Here is a 21,649-nt window from a genome sequence, read left to right as displayed (position 1 = left end):
TTGATACTCATGCCTAAAGATGTGGCCCTGCAATTCAACTTCATTCAACAACTCTTATGGGCTGCTTCTTACTGCCCAAGAAAAATCTTCTAGACACTTCAGAATATAATGATAAGTAGAACACGGCCAAAGAAGCTCAAAGTTTTATCAACAGAGATAGAAACGGGGAATAAAAGGAGCAGAAAATAATTACTGAATAAACAGAGATAGAAACAGGGAATAAAAGGAGCAGAAAATAATCTTATATAATAAAAGTGTAATATGCAAATTGACCAAATGGCAGAACGACCAGTCGGCAGGGGGCAGGGCCAGCGAGCAACTGGCGGCAGCAGAGCCAAGGCCCATGCCAGTGGGCAGAGGGAGGGGACGGCGATGGGAGGGGGAGGAGGTGGCAGCAACCAGCAGCAGCAGAGGGGCAATGGCGGGGGGGAAAGGGGGTGCCAGCCTCTGATCTGCTGCCAGGTCAACTCCCGCAGAGGGAGACCAGACTGCAGGGAGCAGGCCTAAGCCATCAGTAAGACATCCCTTGAGGGCTCCCAGACTGTGAGAGGGCTCAGGCCAGGCTGAGGAACGGCCCCTCCCCAGTGCACGAATTTTCGTGCATTGGGCCTCTAGTTACTGAATAAACACAGAAAACTACAGTAATATAAAAGTCATATAAAAGAGAATGGACTAGATCCCCCAAGAAAAGTAGATATTAAAGGCACTGAAGTCTAGAAGAGAAAAAAAACATTTGTAGGCAAAGCTCACCAAATCTTCCTAGGAGAGACAGCACTTCAAGATGCAAAGACTTCCAACAAGTGAACGTGGAGTACAACAGATCAAAGGTTTAGAAACAAGAAAATTATGATCAGGATCAACACATTTCCAATCATGTGATACCCTCACAGAATAAGGTCAGAATGAGCGCTAACGCTGAAGCAGTAAGTTAAGACAAAGCTTTGAAATCCTAAACTAAAAGTTTAGACTTTATTTGGAAGGCATAGTGGAGCCAAGCCCATCACCTTTTTCCTAAAAACAACGCATCTTCCTAAGACAGGTTAATGTTAACAAGCTATGCAATGGAACAGGTGGGTTGAGGAAAGGAGTCACTGTGACAGAGAGAAGGCAAAGTCAAAAGAGGCAATAAGAGGAAGGAGAACAAAGGATGTGTGAAAATGTAAGATCATTGCACAAGCAATGATCATCATTTATTCACTAAAAATAAGAACAAATAATCATTCCTTCTCAAACATTCTTGATGGACAAAACATACTCTCTGAAAATAACAGTTGGTGGTACTAAGAATTCTTATAATATGAACAATCTATATTTACTTTTATGAACCACAGTTAATAGTATTTTGCTTTGTAAATAATTTTAAAAAGCAGTTCTATTTCACCATTTCTTTAAAAATAGAATATGATGATAATATTAACTAGGGGTATAAGAAAATGAGGCTTATTCTAACATTTCAAAATTCTTTCAAATGCCTTATCTCATTACATCCACATAAGATAGCTCTATGCCAAAGCCAGACATGCTCTTCTCTGACAAATATATGGAGGGTGAAGGTGAGTCCAGAATAAATCACAGTGATTTGCTCATGGAAGTAACAAGACAATGGGGACACTGGAACTGGAACCCAGATCTGTTAATTCCTAGTCAAGCTTAGCCCTACAGAAAATAATAAGACTACACTAAGGTAGCTTTCCAACACAAAACTAAACTGAGATATAGCTTGGGCCCAATGGCAATCATACAGAAGTCATCAGTACTGGGCGCTTCATTTTTGTTTTAACAGATGTTGATGTTCTTTACATATCCTGTATCATCAACCACTTCAGATATATGTTCAGATTCCCTAAACAATAGTTTAATTTAACAATGAATTCCACAACAGTTTTGTTTCACTCAAATAGAACATCTATCGATGTGCAACATGTGGGTGTCAATCAGTGATATCCATCCATCAACAGACACTTATTGAGTGCCTGTTGCATGCTAAAATTGTACTCTGCAAGGAGAGGAGTAAGTGGGGATACCCAGAATGAGTTAATATAAAATTTAAAAGACAAGAAATACTGATAGAAACAAATTAGCAGTACAAGACAGCATATGGTAGCCCACATGATACAATTCAAAGGAGGAAATTCCGTAGGAAAAAAGAAGGAATGATGGCTGTGGATCTTAGTACAAAAGACAAGAAGCAGAGCAATGAAGTTCACTTCCACCGAGTATAAAATAGACCATAAACTCAATCTTTCCAAGTTTCCTTAAGGACCCATAATCAACAAACAGGAGAGAGCTACATCCCTCTCTCCTGATATATATTTTTAATTTATCTTTATTGTTGAAAGTATTATAGATGTCCCCTTTGTTTGTGTGTTTTTACATCGATGCCCTTCACCCCGTGCCCCGCCCCCAAGCCTTCATCACTCTATTGCCTATGTCCATGAGTTATGCATAGCTATAATAATAAAAGCATAATATGCTAAATTAGATTGGACATCCTTCCAGATGACCTTCCAGATGAAGCTGAGGCTGTGAGGGAAGGCTGGGTCCCAGGTGCCAGAAGGAAGCTGATGCCAGCAGCCAGGGGACGGAAGGCCTACGCTTGCACGAATTTCGTGCATCGAGCCTCTAGTGTACATATAAGTTCCCAGATAATCATTCCCTTCCCAACCTCCACCCCTGCCTCATATTTTAAGCCCTCTAGTTTCTCTCTTCCATGGTTGGTTTGTTTCACCAAGGTCTTGATATTTTGCTATAATTGGAATATTCTGACACTGAAAAATAAACTGGGTTACATCTATGAAAGTACTTGTAAATGACTAAAAGAAGGGGGCAGGCACTGCTTTGGATGCTATGAGTTTAAAATAATTCACTGTACTTTGGCTGGGATGAAGCTCTTCATAATAAATCAATCTTCTCACAATTTAAATACATCGTCTATATACTGTGCCCCAAAAATAACAGACAACAAGCTTTCATCAGGTCTTATTCTTTTCCAAGTAAACATTTTGCTATCAATAACTAAATACAGTATTACCTTTCAAATAAAAAGGATAGCACGCAAGGATGAATGGGCCCAAGCTCCTGTGATATCCAGGGTTTAGCAGCCTTTACAGCTATGAACACTGAAGGGCAATATCCAGATTATTTCCAATAGGACCATCTGAATGAGTTACTGGTGGGCTGTGCAGGAGGTCAGGGGAGGCGTTTCACACAGCTTGCTTGGTGGTGATATGAGTCACGGTGTGAACAAATGATCAAATGTGTATGCGGGGATTAGGGATTTAGACACCGGTCACTGCATAGCCTCTGATCCCCTCCGAAATGTTAGAGTAAGTCCAAGTCCCTGGGCTGGCTTTCAAGCTCGGCCTAACAATCCATTTCTTCAGCAACTCAGGACTGATACGGAAGCTTACATCCTTCATAAATCTAAATTAATCCTCAGCTGTAATCCCCAGCTGGTTGACAGACAACTCGGGAGTTTCAGCCACATGTTTAGTGAATATTTAGAAGCCACACAAATCCTAGTTTACCTGCCTGTCACCCTTCCTCCTTGTAACAGAGTTTTTCTACAAATTGATTTTCGAGATGAAAATTCACTGCTGCTTTGGATCAATGAATGTCCCCCAAGCATGGGGGGCGGGGCGTGGGGTGCCATGGAGGCTGGTGGGCTCCTCCCTCACCACTGCAGAAAGGGAGCTGCTCTGACTCACTGGGCTCCTGGGCGCCCATTTCCCCCTTTTCTCCAACAACCAATTTTTGTTGTTGTCTTTTGGTGGGAGGGGGTGTTGTCTGCTTGTTTATTTTGATCTTCCTCTTTCATGTTAAAGGCACTCAACAAATGACTAATATCCTTGAAAGTCTCTAAGTGTGAGGCATTGACATTTGTTTGGAAGTTTTATGTGTGGCAAGATTTTGTGGCGTGGTGGGGTTCCCCTGACCATTGTATGTGCACGCTGGAGGAGGGCTACATTTCTTTTCTGTCTTCACTACCAGCTTACTATTGTTTCAGAAGAGATGAATGAAAAATCCAGGGGGTCGATCTGCTGTGGTAAATTAGAAGTCTTTGTTGCTAATTATTCATCTGAACGCATTTTTGCTAAGGAACGCATTTGGCCTCTATAATGGCAGTAGCTACTATGTCTTCGAGTGTTGGAGAATGATGACAGTTCTGAAAAATTTTTAAAGATGAAGATTCCTTGTGTTTTCTAAGTGTTCTGTAATTCCTTCATTTTTTTTTTCTATGCACCTTCTTCTTCCCACCTGAGTGGAGAGAAGAACTAATCTGCTCTGTGTTTCTGCTCTGTGCTTCACTGCTCCAACACCTGATGCAGTTTGAAGATAAGCCCCATGAAATGATAGCTATGAGTCAGCTAGGCAGCATAAAATCCCATGAAATTCAGTGACTCATTCCCTGGAAATAAAACTCCCATCCAGATAAGGAAAGTAAGAATCTAGCTCACTATGAAGTAAAAGATTCCCTGGCAATAAAACTCCCATCCAAATAAGAAAAGTAAGACTCGAGCTCACTATGAAGTAAAAGTGAAGAAGGATCTTACCAAATTTTTATGCATTTTAAGGTTACCAAACTTATGCAAATTTTAAGTTGCAGATTTGGTGGCAATTTTATAAGATTGCCACTTGGTAGGTTTGAAAATTCAAGTTAACCCATGTTTTCAAAAAGTGATACTTTCCCTATATGTATCCTGAAAAGTTTAAGGCAAAATGCCTCAGCGGCACTATGGTGACACCCTGGCTCATTGCTGTCTGCAACGCCCTGAGTTAATATTAATGGCAAAGCATGCTTACTGCGGAGTCCATAGTCTGCATGCCTGGGGTTTGCTGGAGCACACATTCTGGCATGCGTTTCCCATTTCAGTGTCAAAACTAATGCCTCTGAAATTCTTGAATTTTGGAATGCTGAATAGCTAAAAATGATTTCGCGCCATTGGTTTCTGTGGCTACTATCAATTTTGACCTTTAACAGCCTCAAAACTCCACTCAACAGTCTAAATGCCAAACAGATTTGAAATTCAAATCACTCACTCAAAATGTTTACATGTCAACAGCCAGAACTTAAAAAAGAGATGACAGATGAGAGCTTATAAAAGGTACCTCTAATCAGTTTTTGTAAATTAAATAATGCCTCACATATTTTCACTACTCGAACCAAAATTCTTTCTTATAAACAAGTTCATCATCGTGCTGGCCTTTCTGCATAAAAGACAAAGGGCAGAGTAAAAAGGAAGGAAAGAAGCCCATTTGTTTTTGGAAATGGACCAGCCTTCATTAATTTGAATATAAATAAATAAAATTAGGACCAGAGTCAATTTTAGGAGATTCTGCATTCTATAGTTTAGGTGTTCCTGAACCAACAGCAGAGGAGTTAGCCTAGGTACACTGTACAGAGAACACACCGAGTTGTAATGACTCCAGTGCAAAGAAGTCAAGTCAGCCTGAAGAAATATTTAGGGGCTAGAAATGAAAGGTAAACTCTTTTCCTTTCAAAAGAAAACACAAAAAACAACTTTTAATTTTTTCTTGCACAATGTTTACAGCACACACTCCTTATAAATTCCCTTGATGGGATGTTTCTCAGAAATACTAATTTTTGTGGAGAACATCTATGGTAAGTTATTAAATTGGGATGAGACAGGTGAAGAGGTTAGAGGGTAAACTCTGTAAATTTGGTCTCTTACATTTTAGGGTCACCCTGGCAGCCTATACAGGTGGCATAATAGCAAATCAGCTCATGTCACTGAGAATAAATCTCAAGTAAGATTTCCAGAGAAAACACTGCTCTGTTGGCCAATATCATAAAAACTGATTATAGAGCAATTTTGATTCAGTAGTGGGTGACGAATGCATGAGAATCTTTAATCAGAGATGAAAATGATTCTAGAGTGTAGAATTTAGAGCAGAAATTTCTCCAAGTGCACAGAGCATTACACACAAAAGAACAGTGAGAGGAACTGACTGATAAAGCATTCAGTCTCTATCAAGGGGATCACTTAGTAAGTCATATAAATGTCTAACCACTGTGCTGTGCACCCGAAACCATTACTGAATGTCAACTGTAACTTACTATTTTTAAAATTAAAATTATATTAAGTTCCAATTGAGACCACTTTCAATGCTCTAGTTGAAAAATGACTTCTCCAAAATTACTCTATTTTGTTAGATAGTGAAATGTACTCTGTCCTGGCTGGGTGGCTCAGTTGGTTGGATTATCATCCTGTACACCACAAGGTTGCAGGTTCGATTCCTGGTCAGGGCACATGCCTAGGTTGGAGTTTCGATCCCTGGCAGAGGCGCATAAGGGAGGCAACCGATCGATGTTTCTCTCACTTCAATCTCTCTCTCTCTCTCTCTCTCTCTCTCTCTCTCTCTCCCTAAAATAAATAAAAACATATCCTTGGGTGAGGATTAAAAAAAAGCATTCTCATAATGTAATCCATGACCTTTTTTACTGGATGGTGCATTGCTTTGTTTTGAGGGAAACTGAAACATACCTATTTACTTAATGTAACAATACAATAACAAATCCAATATATGATATGTTGTCATATATAATTATATAAATTATGTAATTTATATCAATTATAATGATATAAACTTTTTAAAATTCCTTTAAAAAACAATGCACATATATGAGAAAAAGGGAGAAAGAGAAATTGGTTTAGAAGTCTGATTACATATTAACCCCAAAGCAAGAATTTTGAAAGAAAAAGGCATAAGGGATTATTTTTTTTTAAAAAAATGAGTAACAATAGAAAAACGGCTTTCCAGTTTTAAGGCTCAGCACTGACCACACAATAAATAGAATGTATACATTTTTTTGCCCAGTTGGCCCCGTAATTATTTCCTTTTTAAAATATATTTTTATTGATTTCAGAGAGGACGGAAAAGGGGGAGAGAGAGAGAAACATCAATGATGAGCTAGAATCATTGATTGACAGGCTGCCTCCTGCATGCCACATAGTGGGGAGGAGCCCACAACCTGCCCTATCTGGGAATCGAACTGTGACCTCCTGGTTGATGCTCAATCACTGAGCCACACTGGCTGAGCTGTAATTACTTCTTTAATGGTGTTCATACTTGATTGGTTTTCCTTCTGTTTCCACTGCCACAGTTCTAGTTCATGACCATACCTCAGGCCTGGAATAACAGTCTCTTCTTAACAGTCCTATTTCCTCTAATTTTCCTTATTCTGCTCCATGTGGAACATCACCTCTGATTATGTTTTCCTTTCATCGTGTTGTTTCCAGACTCAAAAACATTCAGTGGGTCTCCAATAGCATGTAAGGCCCACTATATCTAAGCTGAAAATAAATTCTCAATCTCACTCGACGTTAGAACTGCAATAACCTTTTGTGTTGTTAATCCTCACCTAAGGATATTTTTCCATTGATTTTTAGAGAGAGTGGAAAGGAAGAAAAGACATGGAGAGAGAGAGAGACACATCGATTGGCTGCCTTCTGCATGCACCCTGACCAGGGCCAGGGATTGAGCCTGCAACCTAGGTAAGTGCCCTGGACTGGAATAGAACCCAGGAACCTTCAGTCATCAGGTTGACACTCTATCCACTGAGCCAAACTGGATAGAGCTGTAATAATCTTTTAAATAAACTTTTTATTTTGAAATAATTTCATATTTACAGAAGCATTGCAAGGATACTATATACAGCTGAGTTCTCCTAAACTCTTAACTTGGTTTTCCCTCATATAAACCTTCTATATAACCTGGTATATACCTGTCAAAACTAAGAAATTAATAAAAGTATATTATTATTATGTAAGTTACGGATTCTATTCAGATTTCATTGCTTTTCCATTGATGTCCTTTTTTCTACTTCAGGATTTAGGGTAAACTTTTTATAAAGAAATCTAGACCCAATTGTTTTCTACCTCCTGGGAAGCAGAGGATGAGATTACTCATGTGACTTATGTAGGGTCATAAACTAATTGGTGGCAGAGCGGTAGTGTGAGCTACCATCTCCTGATGTCTTTTATTGGTCATTCACTGATTTAATTAGCCAGGAGCAATTTGTAATGGTTTCTGAATTATGGGTCACTTTGGAAATCTACTGAAAGCATCAGAAGAAAGGTTTTTCCATAGAGTACACATGTGAGTAAGCACACAGCACGTGCAGGAAACTCATGAACACGCTAACCCTAAGACTCCCTTAAATACTACACAACACCCCAACACTTCAACAATACTAGTTTATCTCTCTTCTACCCTGGATTTGTAAATCAAATACTTTAATTGGTCCCATAGCCAATAAATGTCTAAAAGTTACTTTTCTACTTGGCCTTTTTAGCTAAAATTTGAACATCTAAAAAATTCAGTGTCTTTTATCATTTGTTAGTTGCAAAATAAACACTGTCCTCCAGGTCACCTGAAATGGTACCGTTTTTAAAGGAGAAAGAGAAAAGAAAATGTGGGTTGGTTTTCCCTCTTGCTTTAGGTTACCCTCAATTATCTTGGTAAATTTTCACTTTACAGTAATTTAGATAATGTGGGGAATTTTGTTGAACTTGGCATTTTTTATAAACATATTCATGGCCAAGAAAAGAGCTATTTATACTTCATAAAAATTCATTTTTTGTGTGTGCAATTAATAGATGTTTCCTATATAAGAACTATTGATATGAATCAGATCAGTGCCTTTAAATTATGAAAACTAAACTGGGTAATTTACTTTCTAGCATTACTGTCATGGGAAAACAAAACAAAAAAAAAAAAACAGCCTTCATACATAGTAAGGAATGTGCCCTAATACAGAACCAGAAATACTCTACATTCAACCTCTGGGCTAAGCATATGGACCAAATAATCATATGCCAAATAATCAACCAAACCACGAAGAAGAAAAAGTCAACATTGTCAGACTCTGTTTCATTTCCTATCTCTGAAATAATAAAAAGCTATTAAAAAGTGCCAGTATTTATTTATTTTTGCATTAATTCTGACAACTACTTTAAGTCCTATAGAAGTGAACAAATGGGTATGTATGTACAATTTTTACTATAAAAATAACCACAACATTGTATTCTGATCCTCAAATACTTCACCATTATGACCTTAAGGATGCTAGTGAATACATAGAATGACTGAGGGGAATATTCTAAAGGCCAAAAACTAGGCCAGATTTATGTTTTAAAATTAGGAAGGTTTATGATTTCCAATATTTAAAATTATATTTTTCTGGGGGAAAATGATATTTGATACAGCAGGGAGACAAAGAAAGAAAGAAAAAATAAAAATGTCTAAATGAGTAAAATATCTCATTCAATTTTTCTAGATGGAACTTTTATTGGCACAGTTAGAAGGATAATATTAATGTTGTCATCTGTAATTGGAAAAATGAAAATATAACTCGAGGCACAGCTCAAGTTTTTGTTTTCAGAAAATTATGAAGTCATTTGTCTTTACTGATATTTTTCTTTTGTAAAATATCATGTTTACTGTTTTGGTGCTTCTACAAACCATAAGAAGATCAATAAAGTCACGTAAAAGACCAACAGGACCGACCGCCTTTTGATCAGCCCAAATACTTTTTATTTTCTTTAAATATCAAGTCACTAGTGCAGATGAGCATTTTGATTTTTTAAAAGACAGAAGGCTAGAGGTGAACTACTGGACAGAAATTTCCTGAAGTTTGTTGGATGTCTTTTCCACATTAAGTAGGAAGAGGAGTATTTACAATATAGTATCTCAGTCATCTCTACACTAGTATATAAAAGTCTAATATGCTAAATGTCTGACCAATTGATTGGTCAACCATTTGGTCGTTTTACTTAATGTAACAATACAATAACAAATCCATTTGGTCAACCGCTCGACCAGTCATTATGACATGCACTGACCACCAGGAGGCAGACACTCCAACCAGTAGGTTAGCTTGCTACCGGGGTCCAGACTATTGGGACTCAGCAAGATGGCCCTGATCAGCCCTGATCGCCGGCCAGGCCGAGGGACCCCACCAGTGCAGCAATTCGTGCACCGGGCCTGTAGTATACAATAATTATATTGACAAAGGAATAGAAGCAGATTTTCCAACTATTGCTTTTAACTAGTATTAATAACTAACTTTTACATGGAAAGAATATACCTACATTACTTCACCTTTCTTCAATTATTCCATGCATATCTCAATATACTAGAAAGATGCATTCCTCCATATTGCCTATAAAGTTAAATCCTGCATAGCAGGACAGTTTTCTGTTTAACTTGGAAGCCTCTGTTTTTTGAAGCTTTGTTCATATATGCCCACATGTTTGGGTTCAGAGTTACAGATACTGATGTGGTTAGAAATATGGAGACACCAGGAAACTATTTTAGGAAGACCATACCTCCTCTTTATTACCCTGAGAATGAAAAGTAAAACCTGGCATTTTTATATATTCAGAGTCTGGAAAGAAGATTAGCGGAAATTTGGTCCTGTCAAAAACTCCAGGCTTATAAAAGTCGCTGGGTTCAAATAGCCCATAACCTCTATTGATACTTTTAGTTTATGGGATTAATACACTAAAAATACGATCATGTTTTATTAGTCCAATAATTGTATCGTGGCTGGTTTGCCAATGATAACCTTTCTGGCAATTGTACATGGGGTCGGTAGATGACCTGGTTGAACCAAATGTCTCCACGTATGTTTTGAAAGGACCAAATGTCCTGCAGGCAGACAAACAGAACAGAATCTCCCTTGCTCTGATCCCGCTGGCTCCTTACTGCTCTCTCTTTTAAAAAAAAAAAAAAATTTTTATTAGACCCTGCTTTTTCCCCTTGCAAAATTAAGATAATGAGATAGTAAAACAAAGGCTTATATTTTTGATATTATATATATATATATATATAAATGCGATTTAACAAAGAAAAATCAACCAAAAAAAAAGTGAGTTCACGTGTCACCTCTGACACGCGTGTTATAGGTTCGCCATCACTGAGCTAGGGCCTTACTGTTCTCTTCACCATTCTCTCACAGAGGAAACCCTCACAACCCGGCAAGTTATATTCGGAATTATTGTTCCTTTCCATTAGTTATGGACTCTGAAGTCAGTTTGGCATTGGTAAGAACTCAGGCTCTAGTAGAGTAAGGCAGCTATGAATTTAAATTCTGACTCACACCCTTATTTAGCTGTGTGTTATTGGTGGCTTATTTAACCTTCCTAAGTCTGTTTCTTCTCTGAAAAATAAAAATAACAACAACCTTTAACGCGCGGATTGGCTGTGAAGATTACTGTATTTTTCCTGTATAAGATGCCCCCACTTTTCCAACCCAAAATAAAAAAATCAATATTTTAAACATTTTGCTGGTTTTCCTCGTAAGGCCTTCTTCTTTTTTGGCATCTTAAGGAGTTTTTCGTCTGTTTTCTCCACTTTCTGATCATACACTCAGTGGGAGGAGGTCCAAATTGTCTCTCTGCAGCTCTATTCCCATGCTCTTTTGCATAGGTGATTACATTCAGTTTGAAGTTTGCAGAGTAAGACAATCGCTTACTGGTATTTATCTTTTTATTTTTTGACATCTTTACAGGCTCAGAACACTCCAGTCCCTGTTGCATTTACGCACTCCCACCTCCTCCTCCAATTACAACATCAGCTGACGTCAGTAACAATAAAGCTTGTGATTGGAGGAAGCCTGTTGGACAAGGTATGGGCAGCTATGCACCCGTGCAGCAGAGTAAGACAATCGCTTACTGGTATTTATCTTTTTATTTTTTCACATCTTTACAGGCTCAGAACACTCCGGTCCCTGTTGCATTTACGCACTCCCACCTCCTCCTCCAATTACAACATCAGCTGACGTCAGTAACAATAAAGCTTGTGATTGGAGGAAGCCTGTTGGACGAGGTATGGGCAGCTATGCACCCATGCAGCTGACTCCTGTGTATAAGATGCCCCTTGATTTTCAGTCTAAGGACTTTAGACAAAAATAGCATCTTATTCACGGAAAAATATGGCAAATATAATGAGGAGAAATTGCTTAGAGAAAATAAGTAATTCAATAAATGTTTGCTATTGCTATCATGACGTTTTAGAGGTAAAAGATATGTTGGAGATCATCTTGGTCTTCCTCATTGTAGGTATGAGGAGACCAAGCTCAGAAACATTAACTGGTTTGCCAAAAATTTCACAGCAAGTTAATATCTGAATCAAGATGAGATTCAGTTCTTCCGATTCCTAGGCTAGGAATTTATATACCAAACTCAAGCACAAACAATGCTGTTTGGGAATTTTAAGCTTGGTTCTTGTTGTCTAAAGATAGCTGTAAGCTAACTATTACAACTTCTTGGATGCCCAGCTTTTTTAGAGATTATACGGGGGTAGCTACATCTGAGGGCAGATTGCAAAGTGTGGAGACTGCAGTCAGCTTTGTAAAAATTCCATGTTTTTCAGGACTGCTCATAAATCTCTTCCTCAAGCCAAGGACTCTACTGCTTAAATTATATATATATATTACTGATTTCAGAGAGGAAGGAAGAGGGAGAGATAGAAACATCAATGATGAGAGAGAATCATAGATTGGCTGCCTTCTGCACGCCCCACACTGGGGATCAAGCATACAACCCAGGCATGTGCCCTGACCAGGAATTTAACTGTGACCTCCTGGTTCGTAGCTTGACGCTCAACCACTGAGCTACACTGGCAGACTCTACTGCTTCTTAAATATAGAAATGTAATTTAGTCATTGTTATGAACTTAATGTTTGTATCCTCTCAAAACTCATTGGTTGAAACCCTACCCCCTAATGTGATGGCATTAGAAGGTGGGGACTTTGGGTGCAAGTTACTATGAGAACAATTAGAGGAAGCCATGAAGGTGGGGCTCTCATGAATAGAATTAGTGCTCTGTTTTTTTTGGTTTTCTTCAAATTTTGTTTATTGATTAAGGTATTACATATGTGTCCTTATCTCCCCATTGCCCCAACTCCCCACTCATGCCCTCACCCCCCTGGTGTCTGTGTCCATTGGTTAGGCTCATATGCAAGCATACAAGTCCTTTGGTTAATCGCTCCCCCATACCCCCACCCTCCCCTACCTTCCCTCTGTGGTTTGACAGTCTGATTGATGCTTCTCTGTCTCTGGATCTGTTTTTATTCATCAGTTTATGTTATTCACTATTTTCCATAAATGAGTGAGATCGTGTGATATTTATGTTTCTCTGACTGGCTTATTTCGCTTAGCACAATGCTCTCCAGTTCCTCCCGTGCTGTTGTGAATTAATGCTCATTTATAAGAGTCATTAGAGAGCTTGCGTTCTCTCCCTCTCTCCTCTGAGTGAGGATACGAAGAGGGCTCCCTGCAGGACCTGACCCTGCTGGCACCATGACCTCCACTTTCCAGCCTCCACAACTGCAAGAAAAGATTTCTGTGGTCCATAGCACCCAGTCTACAGTACTGTGTAATAGCAGCATGAAATGACCAGGACAGCCCTGAAGCCGGTTTCCCTTTTCAGGAATCTATTCCTTTAGTTCCTGAAAAAATCCTCTAGAAGCCAGAGCATTCATCGTGCAAAAGTTCTTTTCTTTCTCAGATTTTTTTTTCTTTTTACATAATTGATGCATTAAAAAGTATGTTAAACTCACAAGCTTGCTTTTCTTTTCTCGTTTTATAGTTGATATATTTCTGGACTCTTCAGAATGCCTATTTTTCATTCACTGTGAAAAACCCATCTTCTGTTGAAACCCAGTTGCCTCTGACCACTGCAATATAAACAGCTCACCCGACCAGAGGACATACAGTGGGGCTGGATAGGGGAGCAGCTAAGTGCAAAGCATAAGTAGGGCTGTACCACAGCTCCGGGCAGATCTTACCCTCAGATTTTCCCTTGTTGTGAGCAGGATAACATCCCACCCCCCAAAACAGCGGTTCTCCACCTTGGCTAAAACAACTCTATTTCAGGATCCCTGGAACCGGTTAGCAAAGATGAATTAGGTTGCTAATCAGCTGACTTTAAAAGAGGGAAATTACCCTGGATTATCCAAAGGACCCAATATAATCACGGGGAACTTAAAAGCAGATAAGAAGGAAAAGGAGTCAGAAAAAGAGATGTGAACAGCATCAGAGAAATGTTTAACTATTGGCTTTACTATTTTTCTTTCTTTTTAAATTTAATTTATTGGGGTGGCATTGGTTAATAAAATTATATAGGTTTCAGGTGCACAGAAAGGAAACTGTGAAAAGGGAATGCAGGTGGCCTCTAAAAGCTGGAAGAGGCAAACGAACAGGTTAAAGCAGTGGTTCTCAACCTTGGCCGCACATTAGAATCACCTGGGAATCTTTTTAAAATCCTGATTTCTGGGCCTCATCCTCTGGAAATTCTGTGTCTTTATTATGGGGTGGGGCCACAACATCAGCAACAAAGAAATAGAATTTCCGGAGGATGAGGCCCAGAAATCAGGATGTTAAAAAGATTCCCAGGTGATTCTAATGTGCGGCCAAGGTTGAGAACCACTGGTTTAAAGAGTGCAGCCCTGCTGTGGACAGGGACACCTGTAAGATAATAACTTTGTGTCATTTAAGTCAATGTTTATGTTAACCTAATTAACATATATGCAATAATGTACTGCTACTTAAATTTGAGTATTTGCCACGAAAACAGTTCGTTTTTCTCACATAATTATGACTTAGTCATCAGTAAGATGCCTTAGCTAATAAAAACTTGTAGGAATAAGGTGATTACTAGCTGGGTACTGAGTCATAGCTCAAAATGCCTTTGCCCAAATAACCAAACCCACACCTTTGGGATTGCCAGATGAGGTCTGTAATGCACTATTACACATAATTCAACGTGGCTAAGCTCATTAAATATGAGACTCAAGTGCAGGAATAAGATAGTCTATTCCTTCATAGAAAAAACAGGATGATGCAATAAATGGATGTCTGCTGTGTTCCAAGTATTAGGAGATTTATACACATCATATTTAATACTAAGTTAAGTTGTTATATTTCATAGGCAGTAAGTTTTAAAGCCTGGATTCCAACCGAGGCACTCTGCTTCTGACGCTTGTGTACTTATCCACTACCTCATCCTTCTCCATGTACATCCTCTGATGTGGTGAGCTGTCTATACAGCAGTGGTCAGAAGGCAACTTGGTTTTAACAGAAGGGGCCTTCCACAGTGAATGAAAGATAGGCTTTCTGAAGAGTGCAGAAATAGATCAACTATAAAATGAGAAAAACAAAAATCTTCAAGTGTAAGGAAGATTTTATATCAAAGTAATTAAAGAGTCTTTCTACATTTTTAGCTTGTAATAACAAGGAAATACAAGTAATGATTGGCTCAGGCAAATCATTCGATTATTCATGCCATTTCCCAGTTTGCTGAAACTGTCCTTAACATAAGCAATTATTTCAGTTTCACAGATCAGTAGCTTGGTGCTAAAAGACAATTATTTGTAATGTGTGCATTATTTTTAAATTCGGATGAGTGGAGACAAAGATGAGTAAACATCACATTTATTGAACAGAAAGGAAAACATCAAACATGGAAAATTCAAAAGTCATTAAATATTTCTTTTCGTCCAGCAATAAAGTGCTCTAGGTGAAGAGGGAATGGTCCTTGTTCATTATTGGAAAAATGAAGGCCATTCATACAAAATTTATGGCCCTGATTTTAAAATCTTCATTCCTTATATCCAAATTAACTTTGAAATAAACAATAGCTCATCATTTCAATTCTAATGACCTATAGGAAACTCAATTATTTATATCATCTGAAAGTAAAGTAGCAAACTTATATAATAACAGGTAAGTAATGTTCATGGGAACATACTTTTTAATAATTAAAAATTATTTTTAAAAACCTTGTGTTCATTAATAGAGGAATACATGAGTAAAATTAAAATATGGCATAGTCATACACTGGAATAATATAGTAATTAAAATGTTGAGCTACAGGTACATGTCTCCATATGGATAAATCTTAAAATATGAAATTTTAAAAAGTTAGAGAAAGGTTCATACAGTGACATATTACTTACACAAATTAAAACAGGTAAAATAAAATTTTATTGTATATACATATATATATATATGAGAAAGTTCATGTATAAAACACTAGATTTTGAAATACAGCAAATTTCTAGGTTATTTGTCACAATGAAAGGGAGGAAAATCCAAAGGAAATGTTTTATTTATTTTTATTAAATAATAACTGGAGCAAATATAATAAAGTATTAATATTTACTACTTAAATATTTGGGGCAAAATGTATTTGAAATAAATCATTCAGAAAATTATTTCAATTTATCATAATAACCAAATAATTCACTCTCTCAAAATTTATGATAATCATATAGTCTTACTAAAAATAAATTCAGTATAAACCTCTCTGAAGATTCCAAGATGACAAGACTATATTGGATATTCTACAAATTTAATTCAGGAAATAAAACCAAGTTTTAAGCTCGTGAGAGCTTGAAATTTCCAGTTTTATTTCACATATTCTTATGTGCTCTAAGAAAGTGCAATTTTGTCTCCTGATAGAGAATGTCCCTCAGGAGTCGATCGTGGCAGTTCCCTGTGAGCATCCTGGTGAAGGTTCATAAATCGCCTGTGCCATGTGGAATCTAACAATTTTACAGCTGGACTGTATAGACTTGGGTAGACGGGACAAACAGAAAATACTTAAGCACAAAAAGATCCAGAATATGAAAACCCAGTTACTAAAATCACATAGCCATATGTAATTTGCTAGAAACTTAACCAGGGGCCAGCGTGTTTTTAATGGCATCCCAGATAAAAGTGGATGTTCAGTCACTAAGCCCAACCACTCTTCTGAAACACGGCAAGACAACTTGAAAGCGAAAGCTGGGACTCTAAGATCTCAGTAATCAAGGAAATGGGGATATGGTGACTTCTCTCAATCACTAGATTACTACTCTTCCCCTCCTCCTAATCTGTTCTTTCTGTAACTTCAGTGATCTTTTTAAAGTACAAATCTGGTCAAGTCACTCCTTTGCTCAAAACTCTTCATTATGCTAAGTGAAATAAGCCAGCCAGAGAAAGACAAGCACCATCTGATTTCACTCTTATGTGGAATCTAATGGACAAACTAACTACCAAGCAAAATAGAGACAGACTCATAGAGAGCAAGCAGACAGCTCTGGTGTGTCTGTGGGGGAGGAGGAGGAGTGGAGGGGAAAGGGCATTGGGAGGGTGTGGAGGGATTGAGCAAAAAAGAAAAAAAGGGAAGTCATGGACATGGTCAACAGTGTGGTGAATGCAGAGTGGAAGTGGAGGAGGGCATAGTGCGGATAAATAGTGATGGAAAAAATAAAAGAAGTAAGTAAATAAAAAGTCACTTTGGAGCAAAAAAACTAAAAACACAGACACAAAAACTCTCCAATGTCCTTTGCTGCTCTTAGGGTTAGATTGAAACCCCTTAAGTTGACTTACCAGCTATATCTCTTCCTCCTCATTTTAGTCCACCCCTTCTCGTACTTTAATATTCTAATCAGGGTTTCTTGACCTCCTCCCCATTCTATTTAATTAATTGTTTACTTGGGCACATCCAACATTTAGTCCGTGGTCTCCTTCTCAAGGGCAGAGATCAAACTTACGGGGTTCATTATTATAACATTAGTGCCTACCGTAGTGCTTGGAATATAGTAGGTACTCCACAAGCATTTGTTGAAAAAAGAAAAGGAGGGAGGAACACAGGGAAGAGCAAGGAAAAGGTTTGAGGACAGACTAAATGTAAAAATTGGTTTATAAAGCATTAGGAAGAATGAAATGATTTGGTGCCAGTCAGAGAAGCTATCTCTACATGGCATCTCAGTGTGTCTATCTTTGTTTCCATTGTTGTTGTTTTTAAATTATAGTAAAATTGTGTTACCTATATATTCAGATTTTCCACTTGAGGGTTTTTTGTTTGTTTGTTTTTTGTAGCCTGGTTAATAACAAATATCAATGATCACCCTGGTCTGTGTAGTTCAGTTGGTTGGGCTTCGTCCCAAAATTGCAGGTTTGATTACCGGTCCAGGCACATGCCCGGGTTATGGGCTTGATCCTAGTAGGTGGGGTGGCAGGAGGCAACTAATCCGTGTTTCTCTCTCTCCTTCTCCCTTCCTCTCTCTCAAAAAAAAATCAATAAAAAAATCTTTTTTAAAAAAGGCAATGATCACTATTTCTAATTTACAGTTTTACAATAATTTCTAAGTTACCCAAAGCATGGCACTATTTGAACAGCTTGCACACAATGCCTAGCAGAAAGCGAAAGTCTACAGGGATGAGATAGTCATACTGTTTTGTTATTCTAGAGAAGTCCATCTTATTAATGCATTCATTCATTCATTAGTTCAGTAAATATTTATAGAGTGCTTCTGATGTGCTAAACATTGGTAAATTCTGGGTGTATAATAATGAGCCAAACAGACGTGGCCACTGCCCATATGAACTTAATATCTACCGGGTGAGATGACATCTACCAGGCACAAAATAAGGATGAATTCAGCTGTCAAAAAGTGTAGAATTGTGAAATAAGACCTTTATGAGAAATGGAGTTTAAAGTTTTACTCTGTACCCAGTATATATTTCACTGGAGAGAGTCCTTATTTATATTCATATTCAAAAGAAAAACAGACAAACCACCTTCTCTATCATATTCCTTTAATTTACATAACATTGAGGAACATTTTGAAAATATTAGAGTTCTAGTGTAACCTTAACCTTTAACCTTAACCCTTAACCTTTGCTCTCATGTATTTTAAGCAGGTGTACCTCTGAAGAACAGAGACTGTGGGAAATGACAAATGTATTTACCTCTCAGTCAAGTGAGGCTTCCCATGAACTCTCTCAGGTGGGAAGAAAAGTTTGTGTCACAGTTGCTACCTTTCAGACAGGGCAGATAGACTGATATTATCTTAGGTGATGGCAGAATCAAGAAAAGGAACAGGGTCTTACAAATGATAGGATGTTAGCCCAAGGCAGTGCCAAAGACCAGGGGACGGAACCAGACACTTACTGGTAGGTGGTGGGGCTGACATTGATGCGCCGAGGGTGGCTTCCCGATTCGAATTTGCTTGCCAGAGTGACGTTATTTCCAAACAGGCAATATCGTGGCATTCTTACCCCAACAACTCCAGCCAGCACAGAGCCTGAATGAATGCCTATCCTCATCTAAAAAAAAGAAAAAGGATATATTATGTTTTCATTTGGTATGCGATTATTTTAATGAGAAGTACTGCTAATTATGCACTCAAACAATGAACTCCTCAAAGGCCTTGGTTGTTATTGTGAGCCCAATATCTGGATAAACATGGATGCTGTGAAATAAATGAATAAGTGGACTTATTAAAATTACGTTTAATTTGCTACATAAATCTAGTTATGTTACAAGTTAAATCAGGTTTAATTTGTATATTAAATGCTCTATACATGAAAAATGTATTATTCTTCTTGCAGTTATTTATTCTCTCATAAAACCACATTTCCCCTCCATAGCCTTAAACACAATTATAAATTAAATATTTATATTTCTGTTTATTATATTTCAATGTTGGATTTTTTCCCGTGAGAGAAGAATCCATATGTATTTCCTTATTGCTGAATATTCAACACTTAGTTCTGTACCAAGAGCAAAGTAGACACTCAATAGTAAGTGATGAAAGTTGACTAAATTGCCTAAATTCCCCAACATGGTATTAAAATGGAGTTATACAGCATTCAACCATGGTGTCTGTCCATAAGAGTCATTTGAAACCCTGAAGAGTAAAATAAGTGTTGTATATTTTATTCTCTGAGAATATGATAAATATTAGTCTGGTCCACACCTTGAAGGAGCCCTCAATAGGCACTTAATATACAATTAAATAAGGTTTCAGTAATTAAGTTGTATACCCATGATCTACCCCAAATAACCAAAGCTAATGGCGACCAAGTGGAAAATGCTACCCTTATTGCTAGGGGAGTGTAATTCTGGAAATGAGGAGAACATCTGATCCCTAGATGTCCACTAGGTGGGCCGTGTCAGCTTTTCAATACCATGTGTGGTATTGCTGCTATAGTTGTGAGAATAAAATGCTACTCTTAGACTAACCCTGCTCATCAGACTGGAGACTTCTGCATGTATCAATCCACAATAAGACAGGTTAAAACCAATGTGATCTAGCTGAGGTCCTAATAACCTCGTCATCTACTCTTTAAAAAGTGATTCTAAAATTTATTTTGAAATTCAATATATTAGGAGGAACCAAGATATACTTAAGAAGAAAAAGATGAAATATTTGCCCTATGAGACATCAAGTCTTTGTATAAACATTTAAGTAGTACATGATGTTATAATATTGATGCACAGAGACATAGACTAATAAAACAAATAGCGTCCCCCCCCCCCAAACTTCAATGCATATATAGGTGATTGATATATGACACAGTTGGCATTTCAAATTAGTTAGAAAAAATATGGCATTTCCATTAGGATATTCTGTATCAACTGTGTCTTTGTGTAGAAAAATAACCTGAGTACAATAAAGATCTTAATGTAAAGGGTACCATATAACAGCTTTAAAAACAACTATTTCAATTATAAATAAGTGTTGTATATTTTATTCTCTGAGAATCTGATAAACATTAGTCTGGTCTATGCCTTGAAGGAGTTCTCAAGGTGCAGTTAATATACACTTAAATAAGGTTTCAGTAATGACGTTGTATACCCTTGATCTATACCAAAATAACCAAATCTGCAGTATCAGTTAAAACCTAAAATATAGACACCCAAAACTATAGACTTTTATTAGTCTCTTAGTAACTTCATTACCGAAAACTTATTTAAGGTGAGTGGTCCAGATTGCCAGCATCTAGCTCTGTTCCGCTTAGTCGGTCAGGTAGCAAGTTCTTATCACTGTGTTCCTCTTCATATCTTGTCATATATAGGGTGTCCCCTCAAAAGGTATACACAATTCCATATCTGATAACTCACTTAATCTTCACACCTTTTCAGGTTTAAGTGGTTTGAAATAATGAGTGAAGCCAGACTAAAATTTATCCTAAAGTACCACTAGATTTTGTTTTTATGGGGACACATAAAAGATAAAGTTTATGGTACAAAACTGGCAATAGTTGACAAATTAGGGGCACAATAATATCAAAGGAAATGATTCTTGATGTTTGTGATTCTATAGCTTTGTATTATCAAAGGTGCCTGGACCAGAATGGTCATCAGTTTGAAACAGGCATTGACAAAAACAATTATTAATTTCTGTAGATCTTTCAAGTTTTGAAATTATTTCAAAATGTGAATCATATGGTCCTCCATCAACAAAAAGACAAATTTACAAATGTTTCTTATCTCTAAAAATGTTTTTTAGTTTAAAATTGAGACAGTAAAAACTAACTCAAGGGGTTGTTATATGAAATAAAAGAACTGAAAGTGATAATATAAAAAATAACAATTCACGAATATTGGAAAGAAAGGAACCAATTAACCAACCAAAGGGTAATAATGCTAAATCCTTTGGTACATACCCTAAATCCTGTTGTATATTACTGTTGTTACCAATATTTATTCCATTTGGACATTAGATGGCGCTCATGCTCATTTTACTGAGCATGTTGGCTCTCTAATATCAGCAATATATTTCTCAGCTCAAGATGTGTATGGAAGATCTGGCCCAATATTAATTTGGAAGAGGGTAAATTGTGTA

At 37.5% G+C, this 21,649-nt stretch overlaps 1 protein-coding gene across 1 annotated transcript in view; it reads right to left on the bottom strand.

The window, feature by feature from the left end:
- Positions 1–21,649, bottom strand: part of GUCY1A2 (guanylate cyclase 1, soluble, alpha 2) — a 237,160-nt gene that overhangs the window by 1,677 nt on the left and 213,834 nt on the right. Inside the window, exon 8 of the mRNA XM_006765341.1 lies at positions 18,970–19,124. Within this exon, the coding sequence (XP_006765404.1) occupies positions 18,970–19,124 (155 nt within the window). The remainder of the gene's footprint in view (positions 1–18,969; positions 19,125–21,649) is intronic.

This window comes from Myotis davidii, unplaced genomic scaffold, assembly GCF_000327345.1.
Source record: "Myotis davidii unplaced genomic scaffold, ASM32734v1 scaffold600, whole genome shotgun sequence".
In the NCBI taxonomy this organism is placed as follows: domain Eukaryota; kingdom Metazoa; phylum Chordata; class Mammalia; order Chiroptera; family Vespertilionidae; genus Myotis; species Myotis davidii.
This window is presented reverse-complemented; position numbering and strand designations above follow the sequence as displayed.